A 25382-nucleotide genomic window follows, 5' to 3' on the forward strand; every position below is an offset into this window, starting at 1 on the left:
CCGACATGTTTTTAACAAGGTAAGTGAAACTTTGTTTTTGTAGTTATTAAAAAAAAAAAAAAAAAGTGAACTTACATATATCTATATCTATCTATCTCAAAGCCAATGTTTAGTATTTAATTGGTGATGAACTTTCCCCCTGAAATGGGCATTGAAAATCCTACTATATTTACGGAACTTCAGGCATGAAACCCCTCAGGGCTCAGATAACTTATAGTGAAAACCAGTATGATTTGGCATCAACTGAATCTATCTTCTCTGTGGTGAGATCTTGCTATCGTTTTTGACTGTAGTTTGACATCTTTTGCATATGCATTTTAAAACATCGCAGGTTCGAAAAGGATTTAACCTCGTGAAATGGGCGGCATGCAGTAGGCGAGGAAGCCTTCAGGTTAAGATTTGTGCAGCAGACCTTTACAAGGCGGCAGAGTACCTGTTCGGGACCCTGGGGGAGCTCAGCAGCCACAAGAGGGCGTCGTGGCACAATTTAGGCTCCGACTTTGGGATAGCAGCGCTCAAATCCTGCTCTTGCCTTTAAAATAGGCATCTTGTTCGTGCGGTGGTTATGGAAAGCGTAACCGAGTGCTTAGATGTTATGTGCTCTGAAATAATGTGGCAGTATTGACATCTGTCATGTTAAACCTATGCTCTATTTCTAGCTTCTAGTAAAAATCAAGTTCAAATTCCTCAGCATTGACAGGGTTGTCAAGTGTTAGCTTTATGTCCTTTTTAGGTAATGTACTGAGATACTTTATATAACTTCGTATATGTCACTGCTTCCCAAATGATTGCATCAGTGACTTGAAAATTAAGTGGAATTTGAACTTAGCTTTAAAATGCACACATCAACTCAGTCATGTGGCAAAGCATTAACCTCTGTGGTGGATGTGCTTAAGAGCTCCTCTTAGAGCTGTTCAGGGAGCCTTGTCAGTTAAGTGATAAGGTTCAGGCCTTGATTCTTTTGAAGTGATCAAAATGAGTCATTTCCTCCCCACCCTCCTAGTTTACTGCTGGTGATGGTAGAGACTCTTCTCTGTCATGCAAACAGTCCTGCAGGATGAGGCTCTGTGATGGTCTCTTGTTGCCTGGACCAGGGCACTGTATATTTGGATTTCTTAAACCAGTCTTATTTTTTTTGCCCATAAATTCTCAGATTTCAGGACTTCATCCAGCTGATCAGACCCTGCTACAGTTCCCATCAGACCTCTAGACAACTCACTATTGTCCATACAAAAAAATGGGAGCATTTGGGAGCCATTGGATTTACTGCACATGTGCAAGCCACATGTACAACGTAAGTGTAGTGAGTGCCATGTTTCTCAGAAATGTCACACTTGCTACATAGCATGTGCACTTGCATATCTACCCAGAAAGCACCTGACAAGAAATACGGTGACGTTATGCATAATACACCACGTAATGTGTCTTGAAATTAACTCTAAAACACTTTTAGTGCTGGCATGTTATGTGAAGAAGCTGTTGGAAGGTAAAAATTGTTTAGAAAAGTGATTTTATTTCCTTCTCCCCAAGTCATTGTCATGATCTTCTGTTTTTGTTCACCCCATCTTTCCACTGATCCCTGGACTCGGTGTTCTTCCAGTATTTAGTAAATATTTTTATTGAATCTGTTTGTTTTCATGTGTTAAATAGACAATTTCCAAATTGATGCAAAGATGTTCTAAATGCACGGAACCAGTCATTTTCTATGAGAAAGGACCGTGTTTCTTATCGCAGAAGCGGCAGGCAAGATTTAAATTCCTGCTAGGTAGACAGTACACCGTTGATAATCTTGTCTGTAAGGAGTGTAACATATATAGAAATGTTGGTCACTTCTAATACTTGAGGAGACAGTGTGGATAAAAGCTGTTCATCTTGAGATAGCTTCGTAAAATAACTTAAATGTGTTTAACTGAGTATAAATACAAAACACTGTCAAATAAGAAGCCTTTTATAGATTCGTATTCCATAGATATTGCATGATCTGTGTCATTTTGTGGTTTTGTGTGACACATACTGTACCCTGTGCCAACCATATACTATGAGACGAACAGGGACTGGTTTGCCAGCTTCTAGCAATTGCCAGGAGCAGGAAGCCATAGTGGGTATCTGAAAGGAAAACAGCAGAGCCAATGCTGCTTCTCTGTGGCGTGCCTTGATAAAACATGACCAGCTCCGTTAAGCGCTGTTTTAACTGGAATATAGGACAACATGCCTCAGTTTTTATAATGTTGAAGAGTGTTCAAAGGGTAGGCTTGACTTTTGGCTCAGCTTTCTTTCTGCCATTTTGTCTGATTCACCTGTCCTCTTTGGGGCAATTTTTTCTGGGAGAGAAACAGGGAAACATGGCACGTGGGGGCTGCTGTGGATGATCATGTCAAGAGGTTGAGGGAATCTTTTCAGCTTTTCTTAGAATTGGAAGTTCTGCAGAGCTGAATATTAGTAACTTCAAAAATAATCATAGCATAGGGTGGTCACATATGCATTACCTATAGTCTAATTTGCTTAGTATCCAACAATTTCTGTATCTCTGTCCTGAAGTGGGGGATGCGTGTCTCTCCGTAGGGCCATCTTTATAGCGGGAGGAGGCTTGCTAGTAGACCAGAACCAGAAGAGATCTTTCTTTGGACTGTCGTCACCTGGCTGCCCAGGCAAGTTAAGTTCCAACAAAAGTATTTTCACTGCTTGAATGGACTAAGGATGTCTACCTTTGGTCTGTGTGGAGGTGACTTCAGAGCTTTCAGAGTACTTTGTCTCGCTAAGCAGTGTAATTTCTGTCGTCTGGCTGAACCAGCTGTTCCTTGTTCAAGAGCCAATCTCTTGTACACTAACACTTGACTGAGGGCGCTTGCCTCAGAATAGATAGCGATGAGTGTCAGTGACATGCTTGGGGCTAGCTGTGCTTTTGTCCTCTCAAGAGGGTAAAGGGGCGGGATATGGATCAGGCTGCTGCAGTTAGCAGCGCTGCCTTGGGTACTGTAAGAGCAGAGTGCGGTTTGTTATGGCTCTGCCCCTCAGTTTGTTAATGCAGGAGCTTGAAGTGATCTTCCTTGGCCCTTTTCTCCAGAAAAGGAGAGGTTTATCTGGGGATCCAGACAGAATTACTCCCACCTTCTCCAACCTCAGCCTCCTGGAGATTGGGGAGAGGTGGGAGAAGAGTACGTTTTAATCTTTTCTGAAGCAGCGTAAAGCGACTGCTTAAAGGGGTGACAGTTGAGTCTCTCTGTACACTTTCAGACCTTGTGGGACTTGTCACCAAGCCTTTTTGCATTGGATGCAGTCTAAGGGCCACTTAAATGAGCTTTGAGTCTAGGCATGTAAGCAGTTCAATCTTAAGCCTTGATCCAAATGGCTTCTATATAAAAAATAAAAATTGTCATGGAAATAATTTCCCTATAAAATGAGAAAATCACTTAATGACTTTTTTGAACTGCTTTTTCAAAGACAGAACAGGAGAGGTGAAGGTTAATCAGTGGTCTTACATGTGCTGTTTGGCCAATTCCTTTTCACTGGGAAGTGCTCCGTAGCGTCAGATCTTTCCTCGCTGGAGAGGGCAGTAGCAAGTGGCTGCCCAGCTGGCTGTACTGGTGGACATAGCATTGTTTGGGGCAAAGCCAACTCTCAAGGTAGGCAGGAATGCCTTAGATGATTACAAATGTCAGTCATCAAAGTGAGGCAAATGGAGCCAGAAATGAACAGGTATTTAAAGTGTGCTACTGCACGTTGGAATGCCACATCCATATCTTTTGGTGAACATCTTTGTGTTTTTTTCCTAGAAGTCCTCACTTAGAATACTAAACTTCTGTGTTCATAGAAAAACACATTTTGAGCAGAGCCTGAGAACTTGAATCCAAACGTAACTGAACCCTGTAACATCTTTGTTGGAGGTGGCTGTGGGAGCTTCAAGGGACTGCTGGTCTGGCTCCTTGTGGGACTGGGGAAAGGCGAGCTGTCCCTATCCACAGGAGCAAAGCCTCGCCTCCACTGTCATGGGCCACTCTTTGGTGATGTAGAGGCAGAACAACTGTTCTCCGTGCAGTATCTTTATTAGCAATGTGTTATGCATAAGTTTGCCTTTGGAACTGTCTTTAGGTGTGCAAAGTAAGGAACTGAGTATTTTGAGAGGGATTTTGTGACTTGTATACAGCAGCTTTACTTTTTTCATCCTGTTAATGGTCTTACTGACTTGGCTTGGGAAAATGCTGATTTGCGTGTCTCCCAGGACTCCTGCTCTTCCAAGCAATCTCAAAATATCTACAGACTTTCAGGGCACCCTGTGTTTGTGTGGTTTTTAACACACTTTGGCTACAAGGTGATGAGCAGTGCCGTCGATAAAACCCCAGCGGGACCTATGGGGTGGACTGCGTTCCGCCTTGCCCTTCTTTCCCAAAACCTTGCTTGCGTTCAGCCTCTGATGAAGGGATGAAGGTGTGGGGGGTGAAGGGGGCCACCTGCGCGGGGGCAGCGCGTGGCCTGGCGGTGAGCGTTCGTCCGCGGCCGCCAGAGGGAACTCGGGGAGTGCGGACGGGGCGAACAAAAGGCGGAGGAAGCCCCGAGCCCCCCGCAGCCCAACTCGGGGCCGCGGCGTGGGGGCGCCGGGGGCCGGCTCGGGGCCTCGGGCTCCGGCCCCAAACACGGAGCTTCTTGGGGGGAATAAGGGGCGAGGGGGGTCACCCACCCAGTGGTTGGACCCCCCGGCTCCAGCGCAGCCCCGCACTCCCCCCTCCTTCCCCTCCGAAACTTCACCCGCCGTCTGACGTCAAGGTCCCGCAGCCAATGGGCGCCGCGGGTGCGATTTTGGGAGGGGGGGTGCGTGTGTGCAAGGGGGGCCCCCCCTCGCCGCGGGCGCTCGCCCGGCTGCCGTCCGTGCCCGGTGCAGGGGAGCGGGCGGGCGGGAGGCAGGCAGCGAGCGCCGCCCCCTCCGCCCCCCGGCCGCTCCCTCGCCGCCTCCCGGTCCCGGCTCCGCCAGCGCGGGGCTGCGGGGGAGCGGCGGCGGCAGCAGCGAGCGCGGCAGGCAGCGCCCCGGGGGCTTTTACCTGCTGTGCCCAGCTCTCACCTGCCTGCTGCCCGGCTCGTACCTGCTGCCCCTGGCGATGCGGAGCGGGGGAGGCTGCCCGGCACGCCGCCGCCGCTGCTGAGGGATGGTCGGCGGGTGGGCACCGCCGCTTCCCCTTCATCCGAGGACGCGTCTGGCTCCAGCTGGGTTCAAGTCGCTGCCTTCTTGTACCGCTCGTAAATAACAGGAGGAAACCTGAGCCCGGCAGGCGGTTCCCCACCTTCTTCCACCTAACGTAACCCTCGCAGCCGCCTTTGAAGGTTTGCTGGTGCTCCGGCGATGATGGCAGTGGTGGGTTCCCTTGGGCTGTACTAAGAGCCTCTTGTTTTCTTTTCCTTTCCTTCAGAGAGGCATTTCATCTTTAGGGGCCGGCTGCTCGCGCACACTTTTGTACCCGCTGAAGTGCTCAAGAAACCATGTTGGCTGGTGGAAGAAGCGCGTTTTTGTGCCTTGGAACGATCTTGAGCTTTTGGAGCTCCGCGAGTTGGATGCCTGTTGGAGGATGCCCACATAAATGTACGTGCATTGCTTCCAACGTGGATTGCCACGGACTAGGACTCAAAACTGTACCGAGGGATATTCCCAGGAATGCAGAGAGACTGTAAGTAATAAACGTTAGGGGCTCCTTGAGTACTTGTTCAAACACCTGGGATGAATTTCTCAACACCTGCCTATCAGCACGGAGTACATAGTTACAGCAGTTTAACTAATGAAATACGGATTAATGTTTTCAGGAGGGAAGGGGAGGAGCTTTTCAGAAGTTACAGGTATCCTGCTGCTGCTCTTGCTTTAAAACAAAACCAAACGCTAAACCCAGCATTTTTGGAAGCTTCTTAGTATTTTTTTTTTTTTCTCCTGAGTTTAATAACCGCTGATTGGGATCTTGTTGATTGGGTTTTGCAGTGACTTGCTTGTAATAGAGCTTAGACCTCTACCTGGAATGCTTCCAGCAATAATCATTGTCAATGCAAACAGCAATTTCATATGCAATTAGAAACCTGGATGTTTTCACCTGGTGGCTGGTAGCAGTTTCTCCTTGCATACTTTTGCAGCATGGTGACTTCATCACCATGGAAAAATCGACTACTGCTATAAACTAATTCAGATGGATAAGAGGTCACATTAAAGCAGTCTCTAGTTTCTGTCTTAAACTGCCAGAGTCACTGTTATGAGGAAGCTGGTAATTTAATTTCTAATCTACTTTGGAGTTTATGCTAGCAGTGTAATATTGTGGGGTGCTTCAGACCTCAGCACAGGAGAATGTAATCAGTGTGTGCAGACTAAATTTGTATTATAATTTTTTTTTTTTTTAGTGGACTCTCTTTACTTAAAAAGGTTTTAAGAGAAAAACTGAAAGCAAACTTTTGAGATCCCTGATACAGTTCTGGCACTCACTTGGCGCAGAGGACAGCATCTCTGGCTTTGCTTAATGCACAGCATATGGCATATTTCAGAGAATGCCCAGTGCTAGATATGAAGATGTCTAAAGTGGAATGTTAAACAGAGCTTCAGCGTGGCTCTGCGTTGGGCTCCACTGATGGCCTAAGAGAAGTGCAGTTAGTTGTGCCTTATGTAGATTAATGGATAACTTAAAATGTTTTAAAACTTGCTGGCAACAACTGCTTATTCTATGGCCTGATTTCCTGTTTTATTTCCTTCTGAGCCATAGATATGGGGGAACTTCAAGCGTATTTTCCTGAAGTAAGAAAGCTAAACTAGGTTACAAAGCAAACAAAGCTTTCATATGTAGATGCCTTTTAAAGGCTAAGTTCTGTTCCAGAGGGAAATTTTATAGCATCCTTGAAGGTTTCTAAATTACTTTTATAGTGCTGAGAGATCTTAAACGATAGCAATATGCAGATTTCTTACTAGGCTATTCCACCGTATTTAATGTTTTGTGGCCATATCAGCCTTCTTTTCCACCCCAGCTGTGTGAACAATAGCTTTCAGATAACTGTTACAGAAAGCTTAACTTCTGTGCACAAAACTCTGTACTTTCTAAAACTGATGGGTAGCAACTTGGCGGTTCAGAGACCAACAAACAAAACCCCAAAGACAAACAAACACCACCCCTCCCAAGCTGGTTGTATACCAAGCCAGTGAGAGTAAGTGTAGCTGTGTGATAACACAAACATTTTGTATGCTTCATTGGCGGGGTGTGTTTGTTTTGCTTAAGAGTCAAGGGCTGGGATAAAACATTTAGATTTCAGTTTAGAATAATCCACAATACAAGGTTAGCTGGCCACCTGAGAAGCGTTTAAAGAGCAATACAGTAATTTGTAGTTGCCTATGTTTTAGCAAGGCTGAATTCACTGTGTTACTAGGTTTTCTTTGTGAGAATGTACTTAATAGAGATGTTAACTTTCCTTGCCTTTTGTGAGAAGCCAAGCTGAGAGAGGAAGTTTCTTGGCCTTGGCATGTTAAGTGTTAAAAAGAGTGAAAGAGCGTGTAATCATTGTGCTCTTGGTCCTGATAATTTTTGGTATAGTTTACAGATTTAAGTTTTAGATTAATGTCTGCATGATGAACAACGCTATTTCACAATATTCAGTTTAAATCTTTAACCTCAGAGATAATCTATTGATGAGTGATATATATATCTGTGCTGTTTTTTTTTTGTTTTTTTTTTTTTTTGCTTTTTTAGGAAATAGTGTATTATTGGAGCATTCAGGGGCTGAAGCCTTGTGGAAATAGCATACAGAGGATCATACAGGTATTTAAAAATATAGAATGTGTTACTGTCTTTACTTTTTATTCTCTTAGTCTGCCATGAGCATTTCATTGTTTTTGTAAAGTTCACTGTCGTCTTCAATACAGCACTGGTTTAAAGCTTGTATAAATTCTTTTAAATCTAGATTGCTACTAATTGCACTAACTTGAATTTTCTGCTGTGATCGTTAGAGGGAAAGACCTTATATTCCCTTGAGTCTAAGTTCTGCTCTTAGGTAAAACATCAGTCAGCCACTGGATATATCCAAGTATCTCATTTTCTCTGTGGTCCATGGACTCCTCTACCTGTGACGTGACAGTGGGTTGGTATGCAGTCTTAGCTAGTTTAACTTAAATGAAAACAAATTGATTGCATCTGAAATGGCAAAGATACTTTTGATCTCAGAAAAATGTTTGAATGCTGGGAAAATAATTCAGACAAGTTTCTTGAGGGCCACACAGCAAGTGACTTCTTAGACTCATGTTGTCTTCTGTCTGCACTCTTTTGAGCTAAAAAAATCCACCTACCAGTTCATGTTGGAAACTTTTGGCTTTAATTAATAAGAGATCTAACAGCACCACTTAAAATATTTTGCCACCAAACTTTTAGAGTTATGTTTGTACAAATGTTACAGAATGTTTTGGCTACAGGAGCCAAGTTAAATATTATTTAAATTTGCATTAATATGAAACCCAAGGAAAGCTGAAAGTGTAACATGAAAAAATGATAAAAGTCTTAAGGGGGTAAACATGTCTTTTTGAGAAGTTCTATTAAATAAATTAGTGAACATCTGATATTGCAAGAAATGAACATCACCAGAGCTTTGATTACTTGTTCTTCATAATAAATGAGATGCATGTTTTTCTTTTTTCTTTTTTTTTTCCAGTGCTTTGAAGATGTAGTTTTTATAAATAGTTGCACCTATGATTTATATCTTGAGGGGAATTCACAGATTAACCAATGATCACAGATCATACAACTAGCCTAAAATTTTCTTTATACGGTTTCATCTTTAATAGTAGCTTTACAAATATAGCAAGTAGTATTAGGTTTGTGCAGCAGTTTACCTTGTTATTACATTCTATGGCAGTATTCTATTTGTCTGGTGTAGACTGTAGTTTTTAAGAAGTTAGGTCTCATGAAGACCTAAAAAGAGCTATGAATGTTGCATGCTACTTGTTCAGAGATGATTCAGTCTGGAGAAAACAAATGAGTGGGGGAACAAATGTGAGCAAATTCCATTTACCTTTATGCTAGAGAAGGAATCCCTGGAATAACTCATGTCTCACACAGGAAGAGATAGACATGAAAGTAGGTCCAAGATGCATATGTGTAAGTGCAAGAGTAATACAGCTGACCTTCCAGTTTGTTAGTAGTTACTGATCCATTCCACATTTGCTGAGTAACTTAAAATCCTACCAGTAGGGTTAGAGTTAACTTTCAGGGGTGCATGCAATGATTGTTACATCCAAGTTCTGCAACAGAGAAAGTGTTCTGCACAAATAATGGAGGCAGAAATGACAGTTTTGAAATTAAGGTTATGTAAATGGATCCATAAACATCTTGAATGTTTTACCTTTCTGAAACGTTCCTTAGGACTGCTTCCTCAGACTTCTGTCATCAGAGTTTGTTTCGCAGTGCTTCAGTTCTTATATGTGCTCTGTATTTGTATAATTTTCTTCTGTAGATGTTTTCTATATATGTAAAGTATTATACATGTGGCTTTTTATAACACTTAGTGCTGATAGTCAAGTTTAGTTTGAAATGGTGTAAATGTAATGAGCAGATCAAAGCCACTTGACTGATGGTTGCTGTGTTCAACAGCCCTGAAAGGAACAAGTGAAGTGGACAAACTGCTCAGGGGTGTTGGGTCAATGTGTGTTTTCTGGTTGAGTATGAAGGACAAGTCTCTGCATTTTTCCTCCCACTCATGTCTAGTTCTTTCTCTATTATAAGCACATTGTGTGTGTGTATGTAAGAGTATACGTATATACATATGTGTCTTTGAAGAATTTAGCCACGTTGAGTTCTTCATCAATTTATACTTCTGGCTTGGAATCTGCTTTAATTGATAGCTCTTGTATTAATTTTGGTTTTGTTTTTGTCTTTTACTTTGGAGGATTCTTTACCTTTCTAAATTGATAGAGCTTGCAGGACTAATCTGTTCTACGCTTTGCCTGAGTAGCTAAATTGAGTATGTCCACATTTAGGTGCAATTTAGAAGCTTAGTCATCTGCTTACTCTGGAGTTTTCATGTGGTCTGGGGTTTGTTATACAAATATATTATTATGGTGGTTTTGGCCTTGCATGTAGCTGCTGAAATTGCACTGTCTTATTATGTCTTCAACTTCCTCATTTTTTTCTTTGAATTAAATCTAAACTGTCTTGGATGCTTCCATATTATTGTGGAATACAGTGTTAAACACATGCAAATATTATATTGACTCGTACATTGACTTTCTGTTTTTCTAGGATTCTTCCCACTAGGGAGTAGCACTTGTTTGTGTAGTAATCATCTCCAAAACCCTGCATGGGGCCTTTTTTTCCTTCCTCTAGGGAATGTGTCAATGAGTAGACATGCATGGCTTTGGCTTCGAAGAGCTTGCTGTCAAAGGTAATGATCTTGGGAAAACTTGACTGAGTTGCTTAATTTAATTTGGCTAATTTCCCTTTACTAACTTAATGCTGACTGCTTGTGCTTCGCTGAATGTGGAAATGAATTTACAGGGGATCAGAGTCTTGTGCTATTAAATTTGTTACCTTGTTTTGAAGTGATCGAAACAGGAAGGAGGATGAAATTAGCTATTATAATTCTGGTAGCTACATAAGGAAATAATGGCCATTGTCATGCTGTCTGTAGTTCGCAGAGATTTGGCTAGGATTCTGAAATCCAAGGACTCAGATTATTTACTGCACATTTCTTAATGAATGAGGCTACTCACTTTTTTATGATCTTACCTTTGTGGCTGAGTTATTAATTCATGCAAAAGAATTAGAGGAATGGCAAATAACCCCTCTAAAGAATAGCTATATTGTTTTATGTAATCCTAAAGTACAGACAAGATGTATTTTTTTTCTTTCTGGAATTTGTGTGTGTTTTTGGCAGGGGAGTGTGTACCAAAGTCAGTGTAACTCACCTGGATAGATGGATAATGATGTAAAAAATAAATAAATCCTAATACTCTTGTATTCTTACAGGTATCTGTATAAAAAATCCCTTGATTTTAGTTGATTGTTTTGAAGTCATTTGACCTTCATAGGGAGTACTGTCAATAGTCTTTTGGAACATAACTGCCATGCCTGTTTTATGTATGTTTCTTTATAGCTCAAGCATTTCCAGTTATGTTTAAAACAAAGATAACCTTTTCTTCGTGGACATTAACATGTGATATGACTTGCTGTCTGTTTTAGTAATATTTAAGCTACTCCTTAGCTTCCATAGATCAGAAAGAAGATAGTTTCCCCACAGAATCTCACAAGATGCTTGGGGTAGCCACGTGGATGTAGCACAACAGATCTCAATTTTAATAAGGATATGCAGTGAACAAGTTGAAGCAATTCTACATTAAGAATTGAGCTTGTTTACTGGGAAGACAGTTCAGGAGACTTAAATCAGGATACGTTCTAAACCATGAGCTAATAACTCAAATGACTCAAAACTTCATTGTTATAGAACTTTTTGATATTGTTCCTGCGGTGCCCACAGTGCTTGATTTTTTTTTTTTTTTTTTTCTTTTTTCCTTTGGCTGCCTGTTGCTGCAGCTAATCTTTAAAAATGAATAGCTTTTAGCCTGGTGGTGGTCTAGTGGGATCCATTTGTCCTTGATTAGAAGATTGAATCATCCCTGAAGAACTATGGAGAATGGAAGCCATTCCTTAAATATTGCAGTTATGTTGGCTTACACTTGATCCACCAGGAATGAATAGAAAACAGTTTTGCTCTGGGTTCAAAGTTAAAGGCTGTCAGGATTCTTTCTTACTCATAGCTGTGCATCTGTTTGTTTTTCTCATGTATCGTCTGCTAAAGTCAGTGTAAATTTCTAATAAATTTTCTGAAGACTGAGCTTGAAGTGAGCTTTCTTTCACCATGGCTGAGGGTTGCAGTGACCATTCAAGTAATGTTTCAAGCAAAGAAAGTAATTTCATTTGTGTTTAATTAAAAAGTAAATCACTCTTCCCCCTCAGTAAATTCTGAATCTTTTTTTTTAATTGTTTTCTTATTTACCTCTTTCTCTAAGTTTGAACCTACAAAATCTAACTAAATCTTTCTGTTGAAGTAGCGTAACTAAATGTAATTCAGAATGAATGTGAACTGCAAGTTGTGCAGCCACTTATCTTCAAAAGTGCCTGCAGCCTCATGAGATAGTAAGTTTTAAGAAATTCTGTGATTAGAGATAATTCCTCTTTTCTAAGTAACCCTGAAACACTCAAAGGAGTTAGGAAGAACGCGTCTGATATTGGACTGCAATTCTGACATAAACTTCACTGTGTCTTGTAATACTGCAACTACTGAATTATCTCAGATGTTGTGTTAACCTTTGGAAGAGGTTGTAGAATGTTCTTCATAAGTAACGTAGTGCCTCTTAGTTCTTTTACCTGTTTGCTCTCTGCAAGTACAGATACTGGATCAGGTCAAGAATTTCTGTGGCACAAAGTTGAAACACCTTTCAGCAGCTGGGGAGAAAGTGAGCCCACGTGCCAGTATGCTTCTCCAATGCTAGCAGAGCTTGTATTAAATTTAAGTAGAGGCAACTTTTGTCTTGAAGATGACAGCTGTAGGAACAAACGTGCATCCTTTGTCTTGTTGTTCCACAGCTCCCTGAAGGGGAGCTCTCTTTTCCTCTTTAGGTTGTTTTTCCACCCCCGCAAAGACAAAACAATGTTTTATCCTCATCGAGTAGAGACAAAGCAAGCTTCTAGCTTCAAGTGTGGAAGGAAGCTGTCAAGATAACTGTGGGGAAAAACTCATGTGAACATCAAATGACAAAGCTACTTGAAGAAAAATTATTGGCAGTGGCACTAGAATAAATATGTGACATTCATTTAGGTGGTTGTCTATCTGTTTGTTCATGTTCCAAGGACGTGTAGATGAGCAAGCAGTCTTGTTCAGAAAAAGTTGTGGTAAAGGTAAATTTTGTGCCCCATGGTCTTGTGAAGTCTTTGATAAGTCTGTAGAACGTGCCTTGTCTCCTTTCTGCTCCTTGGATAATGGGAAGTTCCTCGTCATTCTTGTCGATTCAGCTATGTTATTATAGTTTACTATGGATTTAGGCTTAGGGTCTGCTGTTATCATTCCTATCCCTTTTAGGTTCAGTAACAGATTTTTTTTGACAGTGTATGGCTGTATCAATTTGACTTTTTTGTTTATTTTTTTAAAGTAATTCTCAGGATAAGGAAGGGCTGGGCTCTAGTAATATTCTGTTTGTGACATGGACCAAGAAGTTTTGTTTTCAATATTTTTCAAGTAGAAAAATCTAGTAAAAAAAGTAGTAGAAAATCAAGTAGAAAAACTCAAGAGACCCATAATGTTTTATTTCCAGATCTTCTTTCAGTGTTGTCCAGTCAGATGTATCATTTAATATGTTGAATGGCTCTCAGAAATGGAAAGAACTTGTCCTTTTCCGCTGGGAAATGGCCTTGTAAGCAACTGGCATTTTTTGTAATGGCACTAAATACATAACAGATCTACTCTCTGCCTATTTATATAAGGGGGAGAGGTCTGTTGTCTTGTACTAGCAGAGTAAGTTTTGCGTGAGTTCTGAGAGCCATATCTAACTAAGACTGAAAATAAATAGGGTTTAAGAGGCTGATTGTTACCTCTCTGCCAGTTATTTCAGCTTTTTTTTTTTTTTAACCCCAACTGAATCTGGTCTGTCAGTTGTCTCTGTCAGAATAAATTTGTCTTGTATTTCAGTTTTATACCATCTGTTTGGTGGCTGCAATATGTGTTTTTAATCCTGTGATTGATAGATTTCTGGAGCTTTTAATTAGTTTTTTACCTTTCTATCTGGGATTGCTTCTTTTTCTGAGACCTTAATCTAATTTTGTCCCTCACAGGGGGAAATCATTTGAACTGATGTTTATATTCTTTCCTTCCCTGTCACTGATGAAGGAAGCATTTTCAATAAAAAAAGTTATGCTAAAATGAAAAAAATACCTTGCTGTTTTAAAGCTGGTTTTGACTTGATTTTTCCATCACATTTCCATCGCATTTTTAAGATAAATCTGCAAAAACTATCTGAAACTTCTAAATTGATTTCAGAATTGGCCTTGCTTGCAAACACACATTTTCCTATGTTTTCCTGAAAATTTGTGATACTGCAGAAGCAATTCTTAACTTATGTAAGTGGTACTTTTTTGAAGAATCGTCAGTGCCTCCTGCAGAGAGAGGTCAGTAAGATTACCTTCCTATTGAACCGTATGGTGAGTGATCAGCCTTGTGGAAGTAGTATCGGGTTACTAATGAAGTTTCTCAAACACCTAATTAATGTATTTAAAGCCCGAGTAATTCAGACAATTTCGGCAGATAGCATTCTCATTAGGCCAGTACGTTACTGGCTGCTACATGTACCTCTGCTCACTTGCGTTTGAGGTACAAGGCTGTTAGCAGTGATGCTATCTTTAGGAGTTCAACGGAGACGTTTCAAACCTCTTCTGCTGTGTGGGGGTACTCTAGTCACCTTACGGTATGACTGTACGTGTAGGCAATCACCCAAAAGAACAAGACAAATCAGCTGCCTGTAATTTTTTCAGAATGTTTTCTCTGTACTGTCACAGTCATACCTGTCTGTGCAGACAGATCAGCTCTTCTGTCTTAATCAGGGCTCCATGTGAGAGGGAGGGAGAAACTGCTCTGGAAGTTAACTCATTGAAAATCAGTAACTTATTTTAATAGTCTGTGAATGCGGTTGTAGAAGGTGGTGGGTGTTGTTGGCTGTTGATGAACTCTTTCTAGATGTTTCTTTTTTTGGTTTTCCATTTTCATGCTCTCCCATTAGAGGAACTGCCCCCTTTAAAAAATAAATCAATAAATAAAAGGTAGTTTTGCAATTTTTTTCTTTAATTTTAGTGATGGCAAATGAAAAATTTTAATGCAAGTTGGGCTACTGTAGAGTTGAGGTCAATACCTACTGTCCTGATCAATACTGTTTAATTTCTTTGTCTCCATCTCTTTACCTTTTTTTTTTTTTTTGTCTTTGCGGAAAGCCTTTTGGGTCCATCTTTGTTTGTACAATGCTTAATGTGAAGAAATCTTGAATGGTCATAAGGGTCCTTCTAGGCATGATAAAAATGGCAACAGTAATAAATTTCATACTACTGAATTTAAGGTTCCCATATCCAAAATCACAGCACTGTAAAATGCAGGGTTTAATAGCTGGCTCCAAACTGCTTTACCAAGAGCTGCATTCTGTCAAGGCTGGTGGCTGCTTGATTTGCAGGGAGGAAAGGGGAAAGTATGCTGTCCTGTGAATGAACATTCTAATGAAATGTTTCAAAAATAGGCACTTAACTACTATGGAAATAGTATGCTGAAAGCAGAGGCATAGGTGCATTCTTGTGCATATTAATAGTTAGGGAAGTATTTCTCAATCTCTGTTCTTTCAGTTGGTCTTTTCCTTTGTTCCTGTGTCTGGTAAGGAATGTGTTCGTTAACCTGTATAAAATAAATGGATTACTAGATTGCAAGGCATTACTGCCATATGTTTCTATAGGGACACTAATAAATAACCTTAACAGTTACAAAAGATACAAAGGGTGATCTTGTGAGCCTTACTGACTGTTGCAGGTCATAGTAAAAATAAATGCTTTAAGGCAGTTGAACCAAAGTATCCTACTCTATTAATGTTTTCATTGAAATTTTTCTTTGGGTATGCACTGGTGAATGATGAGCACTTTCGGTATTTTAACAGCTTTTAAACTTGGAGAAGTAAAAAGTTTTGTTTGGCAAAATGGCTATTAGCAGCAGATAGAGTAGCTAGTTTTGCATAGTATGTAATATCAGCCTAATGCAAAAACTTGGAAAGGTCTTTTCCACAAACAACTTTCCCCAAAGTAGAATAGATTCTAATTCCTACTTTCAGTTTTTCTTCAGAGATTCCAAAAAGGTTATTTGAAAGTGGAAGAAATTACCCTGAAATTTAGTAGTTGAGTTCCTTGGAACATGCAGTTCTTTTAAGGATGGATGACCAGAAACTTCCAACTGTTACACAGAGGTGTCTGTAAGAACATAATTTCGCTTTACATTAGTATTTTTTCTCTTACAGTAAGGGAATAGTAGAGAGCACAGGATACTTTTCTGCCAAAGATTTCATTGCCCAATCTGTTTGTTTTAGAGTATAATCTGCAACAGAAATCTCACATAGCAGATGTAGTCACATGACATCAAGCCCATTAAAATTATTGCTGCTTATGTGTTGGTCATCCACAGATATGAGGACACTAAAGTTTAATACAGTTGTGTTGTTCAAGGATCACTTAAATCACTTTTTAGCAAGGAAAAGGTGCATCCTGAAAGCAGTTCAAATGTATTGTATTTTCCTGTTAGTCATGAGACATGCTTTGTGTGGACCTTAATAGAGTTTTCATTTAGGGATTTTTCCCCTCAAATTTATTTTGTCTGTATAGTGGTATTGTTTTGATTGGAACAGGCATTATATTAAAAGTGTTTTGAAATGCTGATTTCAGAAAATGCTGGATGAAACGTGTTGGCTTGGTGATGGTGTGGTAGTGGTTACAACATCACTTACTGAAGTGAGAACTGGGTTACAGGCTTCTCTGAAATAGCTGTAGAGTGATGAGAAGAGGCTAGCAGTCTCCTCCTCTTGAAGTGGTAGAGCTGGTTAGAGATGGTCTTTTAATAATATAGCTGGGGAGGAAAAGAACTCAATAGAAGGAAATAGTACAGGGAAGTAATTGTGCATTTCTGAAATGCCTAACTGCAGTAGGGTGGTAAGCTGGAGACAAGAATACAGTGGTGACACAAGTCCCAGAAGTCAAGCTCTTGAGCAAAGGAAGTTTGTTTTCCAGAAATGGCAGTGGATATTGTGAAGTAAAGCCATAGGGCAGGGGCTGGTTCTTGAGGCTGAGAAACGCATCTGGATATAAGTTTCTCAGATAAGAATGTGAAAGTATAAGAAACAGGCCTGCAATCCTTTGGAGTAGTGATTTGTAATAGCTAATGTATGAAAAGGCAGCAAAAGATGAGGAGTAATCGTGTGTATTTTTCCTGGGAAGTTCTCAAGTTTAATTGCTCATGAAGATTGTTAGAAGTTGGAAATGAATTATTCCCGGTTGATGTTAACTTCATTTTATAAGATAATTGTTTTCCAAGGTTGTTCTTTCATTATTCTTAAGTATGTAAGAGGCTTAGTGCAAAATGGTTTTCATAATCATGAGTAGTTTCAGCAAGTCAAAATGTCAAATACATGTGCTTGGTCTTTTTCAGAAACAAATGAATTTTGTGTCCATTTAGCAAACACGGTAAAATCTATTTCACTTCACTCCAGAAAATATAGTTGGATGAGGATGGGGGATAGGGAAAGGGGGAATATACTTGAAAATGAAGAAAATTGTTTGTGGTTGTAACATCTGAATGCTAATTCTGTGAAGTGCATGCATAACGTCCTTCAAAATTGCATTTTATTTACTAAAACTGTTCTACATCTTCTACTGCTACTCCTTGGCTTAATCTTCTCCTTAATGACTACAGGAAATGTGTATATTCGGCATGGTACTTCTTAGAAGGGGTAGAGTTAGTGAAACAGGATGTTTCTTAATTTAAAAAGAAAGGAAAAAAAATCCAACCTCTTACATTTCCATGAAAAGATCTCCTAAGAAGAGTTTCTGATCTGTGCATATCTGAAAGTGAACAAGGAGTTGAAGTCAGTTCTGTTTTATTTTCAGACTTCACTAAAATCACTGATGTTTGTTGGTTGAACTTTTTTCTCAGGCCATCAAATGTTACAGTAGCCATCATGATAGACACAGGTGTGAAATACCTGAAGTCCTAAATGTCTAACTGTATCGGTGAAGAGCAACTAAACAGATGATCAGTTTCTTTACTGAGTTATATTCAGTAATATACAATGTAGTTAAATGAAATAAGTACTTGTATACAAACATGAGGTATTGCCTCTGAAATAAATTAATGTGAGCTTTCCTGAAATTTACATGCAGTGTGTTTTTTTTTTTTCCCAAATGAGCATGCGATGCTTGACAGTATATAGATTTTAGAAAATAAAATGAATGAAAAGGCCAAGAGCATAAAAGAGTCAGGGAGAAGAACAGTCTTGTGAAGAATAATAACCTTTGTCAATCCTGGTTTCTCGCTTAGCTTTCCATTCTTGAAGCCCCTTAATTAACATTAAAGTAGCATTAAACGCACTGGAGAAATTCTTAAAAATTTGGAAAAGTATTCAAGTTTGCCATAAGTTGTAGTGAAGATTTTGATGCTAAAGCATGATTATTCTTGCAATATTTTTCTGAAGTTCACGTATCACAGGTTGTATTTTACATTGTCTAATAAAATATCCCTGTTTTGAGATGATAATGTGAATTAATTTGTGTCTCGGAGAGAGAGATACCTCTGAAGCCCAAATGGGATGAAGATTGAAGTGCAAGCACTTATCTATTTATGTTCTGATAAGACCATTTGGGCCTTGCTTTTGTTTAACTATCAAATGGGCAAAGTTTGACATTCTCTGGCTTCTAGCTGTGTAACTGTTTAGTCTTTGCAATAGCAAAGGACTGATGTAACAACCTTTGATATCCAACCAGCTGGTATGTGTTGGTTATGAAAGATGAGACAGTTACAGGAGTTAAATAGGAATGGTTAGTTAAATGAATTCAAGAACTGAAAAGAAATAACATGAAAAAATGTTTTTGTGTCTGTGACTGTTAACCTTAATTGTGTGGTGTTTTTTTCTTTAGGTGAATGAAAATAATACTTGAGCTAAAATGACACAGTACTTTTGCTTTTTATAATGTGTGCACATCCTGTTTTCTGCATATTAAATCATGTTTCTGTACCAACTGTTTTGAAGTATTTTCCATATTTTATTTTGTGCTTTACGTTTAAAGCTTTCTGCCAAACCCCTTCTCACCCCAATGGTAAATCAACAAACCAGTGTTTTACTCCCTTCTGTGTGGAAAAGATAGACTCATAAAATCATAAGGGTTTGAAGGCACTTTAGATCTCCTAGTCCAGCCTCCACTCAAAGCAAGGTCTCCATGAAATTCAGCTAGGCTTCTTAGGGCTTTGCCCAGCTGAGTCTTAAAAACCACAGGGCCTTAGTGCAACTCATTCCCCAGCTTAACTGTCCTTATAGTAACAGATTTTTATTTATTTTTTATATAAACAGGTGGAATTTCCCTTGTTTCAATCTATGATCATTGTGTCTTCCTCATCCTGTACCTTCATAAAGACCCTTGCTCCATCTTCTGAGAAACCTCTCCTTAGTTATTGGAAGACTGGTATTCAGTCACCCCAAAGCCTGCCCTTCTTCAAGATAAACAAGTTAAGCTTCCTTAGACTCATCGTGTGTAGTCAAGTCTTGATTATTTCAGTGGTCTTCTGTTGGGCTTGGTGAAGTTTATTAGCATCTTTCTTGGACTGAGGGGCTCCAAAATGGACACAGTATTCCAGATGCACTTAAGACAGACAATATCCACTGTTTTCCCTCAATGCTTCAGCATAGAAGGCAGTCAGGTTGTTCAAATCTGATTTAACCTTGGTAAATCTGTTGGCTATTTTCAGTCACCTTCCCTGTACCCAGAAGTTGCTTTCAATAGTATTTGCTCTATTATTTTTTCAGGGACTAAAGAGAGGCTGATGCTGACCATCCTGTACTTCACCATATTGTTCTTTTTTGCCCTTTTTAAAGACAAATTGAGTATTTGCCTGTATTAAAGATGCCACTGCAAGGTGGCACTTTGAGACAAATCTCTCTGCACACCCAGATAGATTCTATCTGTTTCTATCTGTTCCCACTGGTCAGGATTTCTGAGGAGAGGCTGAACTCAATCCTCTGCCATGACTGGTTATTCCACTCCTTCTTGAAACTTGTGTTTCATCACTAAGACTTGAGAGTCTGTGTCCATGAAGACTGTCCTGTACCATCTCATTTACACTGGAGCTCGGTTGTGAAATGTGTTAAGCCAAGGCTGGCTTCTGATACACCTGCTCATTTTTCCCCAGTAGCTGGATGGAGTGTTGTGCTATTTCAGGCTGGTTTGCACGGCATGTCCCCTGCAAGTCCCTTGAATTCTGAAAAACTGATTTCTGCTCTTCTGAGTGCCAGTGCCTATGCACTTCTACTTATCTTCCTCACACACCTTGGTGTTTTGAACATCATTTTCTGTGGTCACTCAAGCCAGAGATGCTACAGATTTATCGCACCCCCAAACACCTCATCATTTGTGAGTGGTAGATCAGGAAAGCTTCACCCCTGGTTGGCCCATCTAGCATCCATGTTGAGAAATTGTCTGACACTATCAAGAAAACATCCTGACTTGTTCGCCTACCCTGTGCTGCCTTTCCAGCACATGTCACAGAGATTCAAGTCCCTTATAAGAACCAAGGCGTGCGACCTGGAGGCTCCCTGTCATTGCTTAAAGAAGAGCGTTCTCTTATTCACCCTGTGTGGGTGGTTGGTAATGAAGTTCCACCATGATGTCTCTCTCACTGACCTCTCCCCTGATCCAGGCTGGCACATCTCAGTGAGCTTCTCAACAAGTCTACAGAGCACCTCCAGACATTTGAGCTGATCCTTCTCACAAAGAGGAACCTCTCCTTCTGCTCTTTCTTGCTTCTCTTTGAGAACCCTTTATGATCAAACACAGGTGTGATGGCATTAGCTATCCCACCACATGCTGGTTATTCTGATGATGTATATCTGCATCTGTGACAAAAACTTTAGCTCTTCCTGCTTGTTTCACAAGGTTTGTATTTGTGTACTGCTGCTTGAGGTTGGGCCACTTTCAACCTGTTTCATCCTTCCTGCAGACTGTCTTGTACAGATGATGTGACCATGTGAGGTCTGGACTGGAAAGAGTAACTACAGAACTTCGGGGGCAAAGGCGAAGGGCATGGGAGTATAAAACTTAGAACATGATTCTGCCAGCATAATATTTCCTTTTTATATAATAAAATCTGCAAGCTATTATAATCAGTCAGAAGTTCCTGCAGTGTGGAACAAACATGTATTTTCTTGAAGAAACTACTGAACTTAGTCCATTGTGGTGCTTTATGCAGGTCTCAGTTATGACTTTAAATAGTAATCTACTCAATGGGGAATTTAGCCACTGCAGGAGTTTCAAAAAGGAATTACTCCTGAGTGTTTTTTAGCACCTATAGTTTGCCAAGTCCATTTGTTTATTTTTATAAAGATGAGGACAGAAGTGTGTTGCCTGCAAGCAGTTCCAGATCATTTGGACTCTTAACGTGGGCTTTTAACCAAGCACTACTGTAAAGAGTTTGATAATGGATAGTTTATGCCCAAGATCAGAGCACTTAACCTCTAAGATCAGTTTTCTCATTCCTTCAGACAGAAAGAAAACACTGTTTGAGTCATACCTGAGAGCTTTCTCTAATCTGAAGGAATCATCTATTTTTTTCTGAATTAAAAGCTGTATTGTGTAGGTGTGTTAAAGTAGGGTGAGCTGCAGCAGAATTTGTACTTCCCAGCTGTTGTGTGGCTACTCAATTAACATTTAAAACTTTGTGGAGACTGAAACTATTCAATATCATACCTGTGGTACTACCCAACAAGAGCAATAAAATTATTAAATGTTGGATTGTAAAATTACTGTTACTCTGACTTTACAAGACTATCAAAGTGACTGGACCTCACTACTGCTGTGTTAACGCACTCTGCATGATACTCGTGTTACTGAAGCTATGTGGAATGTTTCTGAATCCTTTCAGGAACTGGTGGTTCTGGCAGGAGTTGTTTTTTCTCTGCTAATGTTCATCCACGTATTACCTGCTCTTACTGTGGAGCAGAGAAGAGGGTCTCTATTCTCCTATCCTATTACTTTCTTTGTGGTTTCAGACTGCTGTAAGATCTCCCCATAACCCTTTATTGAAGTTTAACAAGTGCAGCTCCCTCAGCATGTGTTCATATGCCATTATACTACTGCCTCATGATCATCGCAATGGCCCTTTGCTTTACTCTCTCCAATGTGTTAATGCCTTTCTTGTGCTGGAGAGCCTGCAACTGCACACAGTATGGCAGATTAACTTCCATAAATCCTGAATACAAGAGGTTAGTCAACTATTTCACCCTGCTGGCTATGATTGCACTATGACAGTCTGGTGTAGGGTGGCCTTCATTGCTGCAATGGCACACCGCATACACTTGTGTGGCCCACTGAGACTTTGAGATGCTTTTTTTTTGCAAAGCAGCTCCCTGGTCAGTCAGTGACTAGCCTCTAAGTGTTGCAGGGACTTGTTTCCTCCTATGTACATGACTTTTTTTCCCCCTTATGAACTTCATGAGGTTTCTGTCAGCCTAACTTTCTGACCTTTTTATGGTACACCTGAATTGAAGGCCTGTCTTTCAGTGCCCTGACTGCTCCCCTTTATTTGATGCTGTCTGTGAACTTGTCTGTACTCTGTTCCACATAATGTCTTTAATAAAGATTACTAAACAACATTGGCCCTACTATTGATTTCAAAGGGACACTACTAGGAACCAGCTGTTAAAAGCCTTTTACACCCAATGGTCTAGCCAATTTACATGCAGTTTATTATTCATTTATCTGATCAGTTTGGATCTAAAGAGAGTATGGGAGACGGTGTCACTGAAATCAAGGTAAAAACATCCTCTGTTCAATCCTAGTCTGTGGAGCTAGTCATCTCATCACATAAGGCAATTGGGCATGTTTTAGATGGCTCTGAGAATCTGTGCTGGATCTTGCTCATGACCTTGTTCTTCATGTCTTTGAGTATGAAAAATATGAAGGGAACAGTTGGTGACATAAAATGGAGCTCTTATGCTTCTTGAATTTGTACAGTGGAAACAGCAAGAGAGCTAGCTATCTCTAGCTGTTTCAACTTTGCAGGATATTTCTTAAGTAAAATGAAAATAAGTATGTGTATCATGCTTAGTCTACAATTAGTTTAGAAGTGTAGAACGCCTTTAAACTTAATTGTAAAGGGAAATATTTAGAGAATATATCAATCTTCCCAGAAGTCAGTCAAGAAATATTTTTCTCATGCACATTTAAGAAGTCAACTGTTTTTGTTTTAGGAAGAAAAAATAGCTTAAGTCTATTTATGTAGAGGTGGAGCATATTATCTTCTCTTTAGTAACAACAAGAAAAGATAGCAGCTGAATAGGATTTTGAAATTTTTTGTCTTTCTCTTCACAAGCGAAGTTCATACTTGCCCAAGTGTTTTGGGAACTAATGGATTTTGTAGATTTCATAAAATCTGGTCCTAGGTCTTTATTTCCTGTATTGCATAAGTTGAGATGGAAATATGTTAAATCTGAAGATATGCAGATTTTGCTGCCAGAGGGCTTCAGGGTAATGTTATAATTGAGTAGTTTATCATAGTAACTTTGAAGTTCTTGGACTGAAGGCACAAGAAAATTGCCAAGTGCTTTCCATAGGGAATTGTAGTCATTTAAGGTTAAGAGGCTAGTGGCAGTCCATAATCCATTAAAGACAAATTAACTCCATAGCAGGAATTCTAGAGAACAGTTAAAAATAACAAAACAGATATTGGGTGTGTAAAGACTGCAAAGGATAGCCAGAAACACACATAGCAGAAATGGATACATCCGTACACGAGAAAGGATTTTTCTCTTGTTATTGAGTACGGTGTTAGTGTGTTCCCAAATTAAGAACAAAAGTATTCACAGAGAGAGAAGAGCTTTACTGAAGAGCCTTTTGCCTCCAACCCCACAGGTAGCTTTGATAAAAAAAAAAAAAAAAAATCATGAACTCCACCTGGTTTTAAGCTTCTAGAGTGCAGCAGGCATCCAAGTGAATGGTTAACTTACCTGTGAAAATGCAAGTTTCCTCTAGTTCAGGTGGTGTGTGTTTGCGTTCACAGTTACCTTGCAAAGTGAATGGGGGTTGGGAAAACAAATCAAACAGGAAAATTTTCAAGGGATGACTCAGCTGTCATTCTAGCAGGTGTTTTGGATTGACCGAGTCCTTCGGCAATGTAATGGCAAAACAATCAAGGCCTTGTTTCCCTAGATTGTGTGATGCTTGAGTTATTTGGAAGTATTGGGCTAATGTAAGATATCAGTAACTCTTGAGATTCAGGAATCTGGATTGAATTGTTATCACTAGAATTTTACCTTCCACATTTTGAATATGTTACTGCCAAGTTGACTTATCATTTGAAGTGTATCCCTTGGACTACATTACAAATGGGAAAAAAAAAAAAAGAATAATAAGGAATATGGGCTATACCCTTAATAGTGTCATTCTTAAATTCAAAGATAAACTATTTTTCTTCTGTTCATGAACTTTTGGAACTTCTGTGAATTATGTTCTAGTTGAAATTTGTTTTGATGTGAGTTCTAGATGGCGTGTTAACTGCTTTCCTTTCTGGTTCTTAGGAAAATTCATTTTTTGCTTTTTGTATCACATGGGGCATTGGTTTAATGAAATTTCTTTTGAGAGTATTGGGTTTCCTGGTGATTTGTTTATCACAAATGTGACACAAGTATTTATATATTTGAGCTGATATGTGGAAGCCACATTGAATACTTTTCAGGAACAGAACTAGATTTTGGATTAGATGTTCTGTGACTAGAAATTACTTACCTATATTTGAAGAAGCTGGATAGCAATGAATCCTAGTGCTGTGTAACTTGGTTAAGAACGGTCTTTTGAAGTGTGTGGCAATTTTTCTTAAATACAGTATGCAGTATCTCTACTGCTTTTATTGAATTCTTTATTAATATAAACAGGAAAACATCTGAGGGCTTGAATGAAGTTGCAGCTCTTGCTCTAGCTTCCCTTCTCTTTGGATAGCAAGTTATTTTCACTTTGTTATATATTTTTATTTTATGCCAAGTCTTCCCAGGTTAAAGGCAAATGGATTAATAAATATTTAAAAAAAAAAAAAGCCCATCTAGGACTTGTAGTATTTAACACTAAGATGCAAAATCAGGTATTGACATGAAGTTATCTGATATCAGAGATGATCTTCAGTTTTGTTATTAAGAACGTCACTGTGTTTGCCAGTCTGGTACCTCAGAGTTTTCTGAAAGAGGGGATAACTCTGTTTTGCTGGTAACTTTATGGACAATGAATAGCTTTCATCAAATGAAATAATTGGGTTTCTTCTGGAACGAGAATTAAATTTAAGCAACTTCTTTTCTGACCAAGAGTGAACAGGATTAGGCCTGGCAATTGGTTGTTTTCCAGATCAGAAGAAACAGTACCTTAGAAAAATTCTTTAAGTAGAAGCTAGTCTTAAAGCAAATGCTCCACTTGCAGCAAGACCATCAGGCCAGGAGGCTTTCATGTACCTGTTGTGGTAGTTTTACTCAGTTGGGCAGCCGAGTTCCACCATGGCAGCTCTCTAACTCCCCCTTCTCAAAGGGAAAACGGGGGAATGGGGACTGTGGTCAGTCTATAATACTTCATCTCTGC

The 25382-nt window shown here is 39.7% G+C and overlaps 1 protein-coding gene across 3 annotated transcripts in view; it reads left to right on the plus strand.

The window, feature by feature from the left end:
- Window positions 1–4930: 4930 nt before the first annotated feature.
- SLIT3 (slit guidance ligand 3) overlaps window positions 4931–25382 on the plus strand; it is a 508988-nt gene continuing 488536 nt past the window's right edge. For 2 of the 3 annotated variants that reach the window (XM_035562874.2, XM_035562876.2), the window contains exons 1-2: window positions 4931–5313; window positions 5400–5654. In XM_035562874.2, the coding sequence (XP_035418767.1) occupies window positions 5470–5654 (185 nt within the window). In that variant the 5' untranslated portion in view covers window positions 4931–5313; window positions 5400–5469. Of the gene's footprint in view, window positions 5314–5399; window positions 5655–7697; window positions 7765–25382 lie in introns of all 3 variants that reach the window. The other variant, XM_035562875.2, reaches the window with a different exon arrangement.

The sequence above is a fragment of the Cygnus atratus genome, chromosome 14 (genome assembly GCF_013377495.2).
Source record: "Cygnus atratus isolate AKBS03 ecotype Queensland, Australia chromosome 14, CAtr_DNAZoo_HiC_assembly, whole genome shotgun sequence".
Taxonomy (NCBI): domain Eukaryota; kingdom Metazoa; phylum Chordata; class Aves; order Anseriformes; family Anatidae; genus Cygnus; species Cygnus atratus.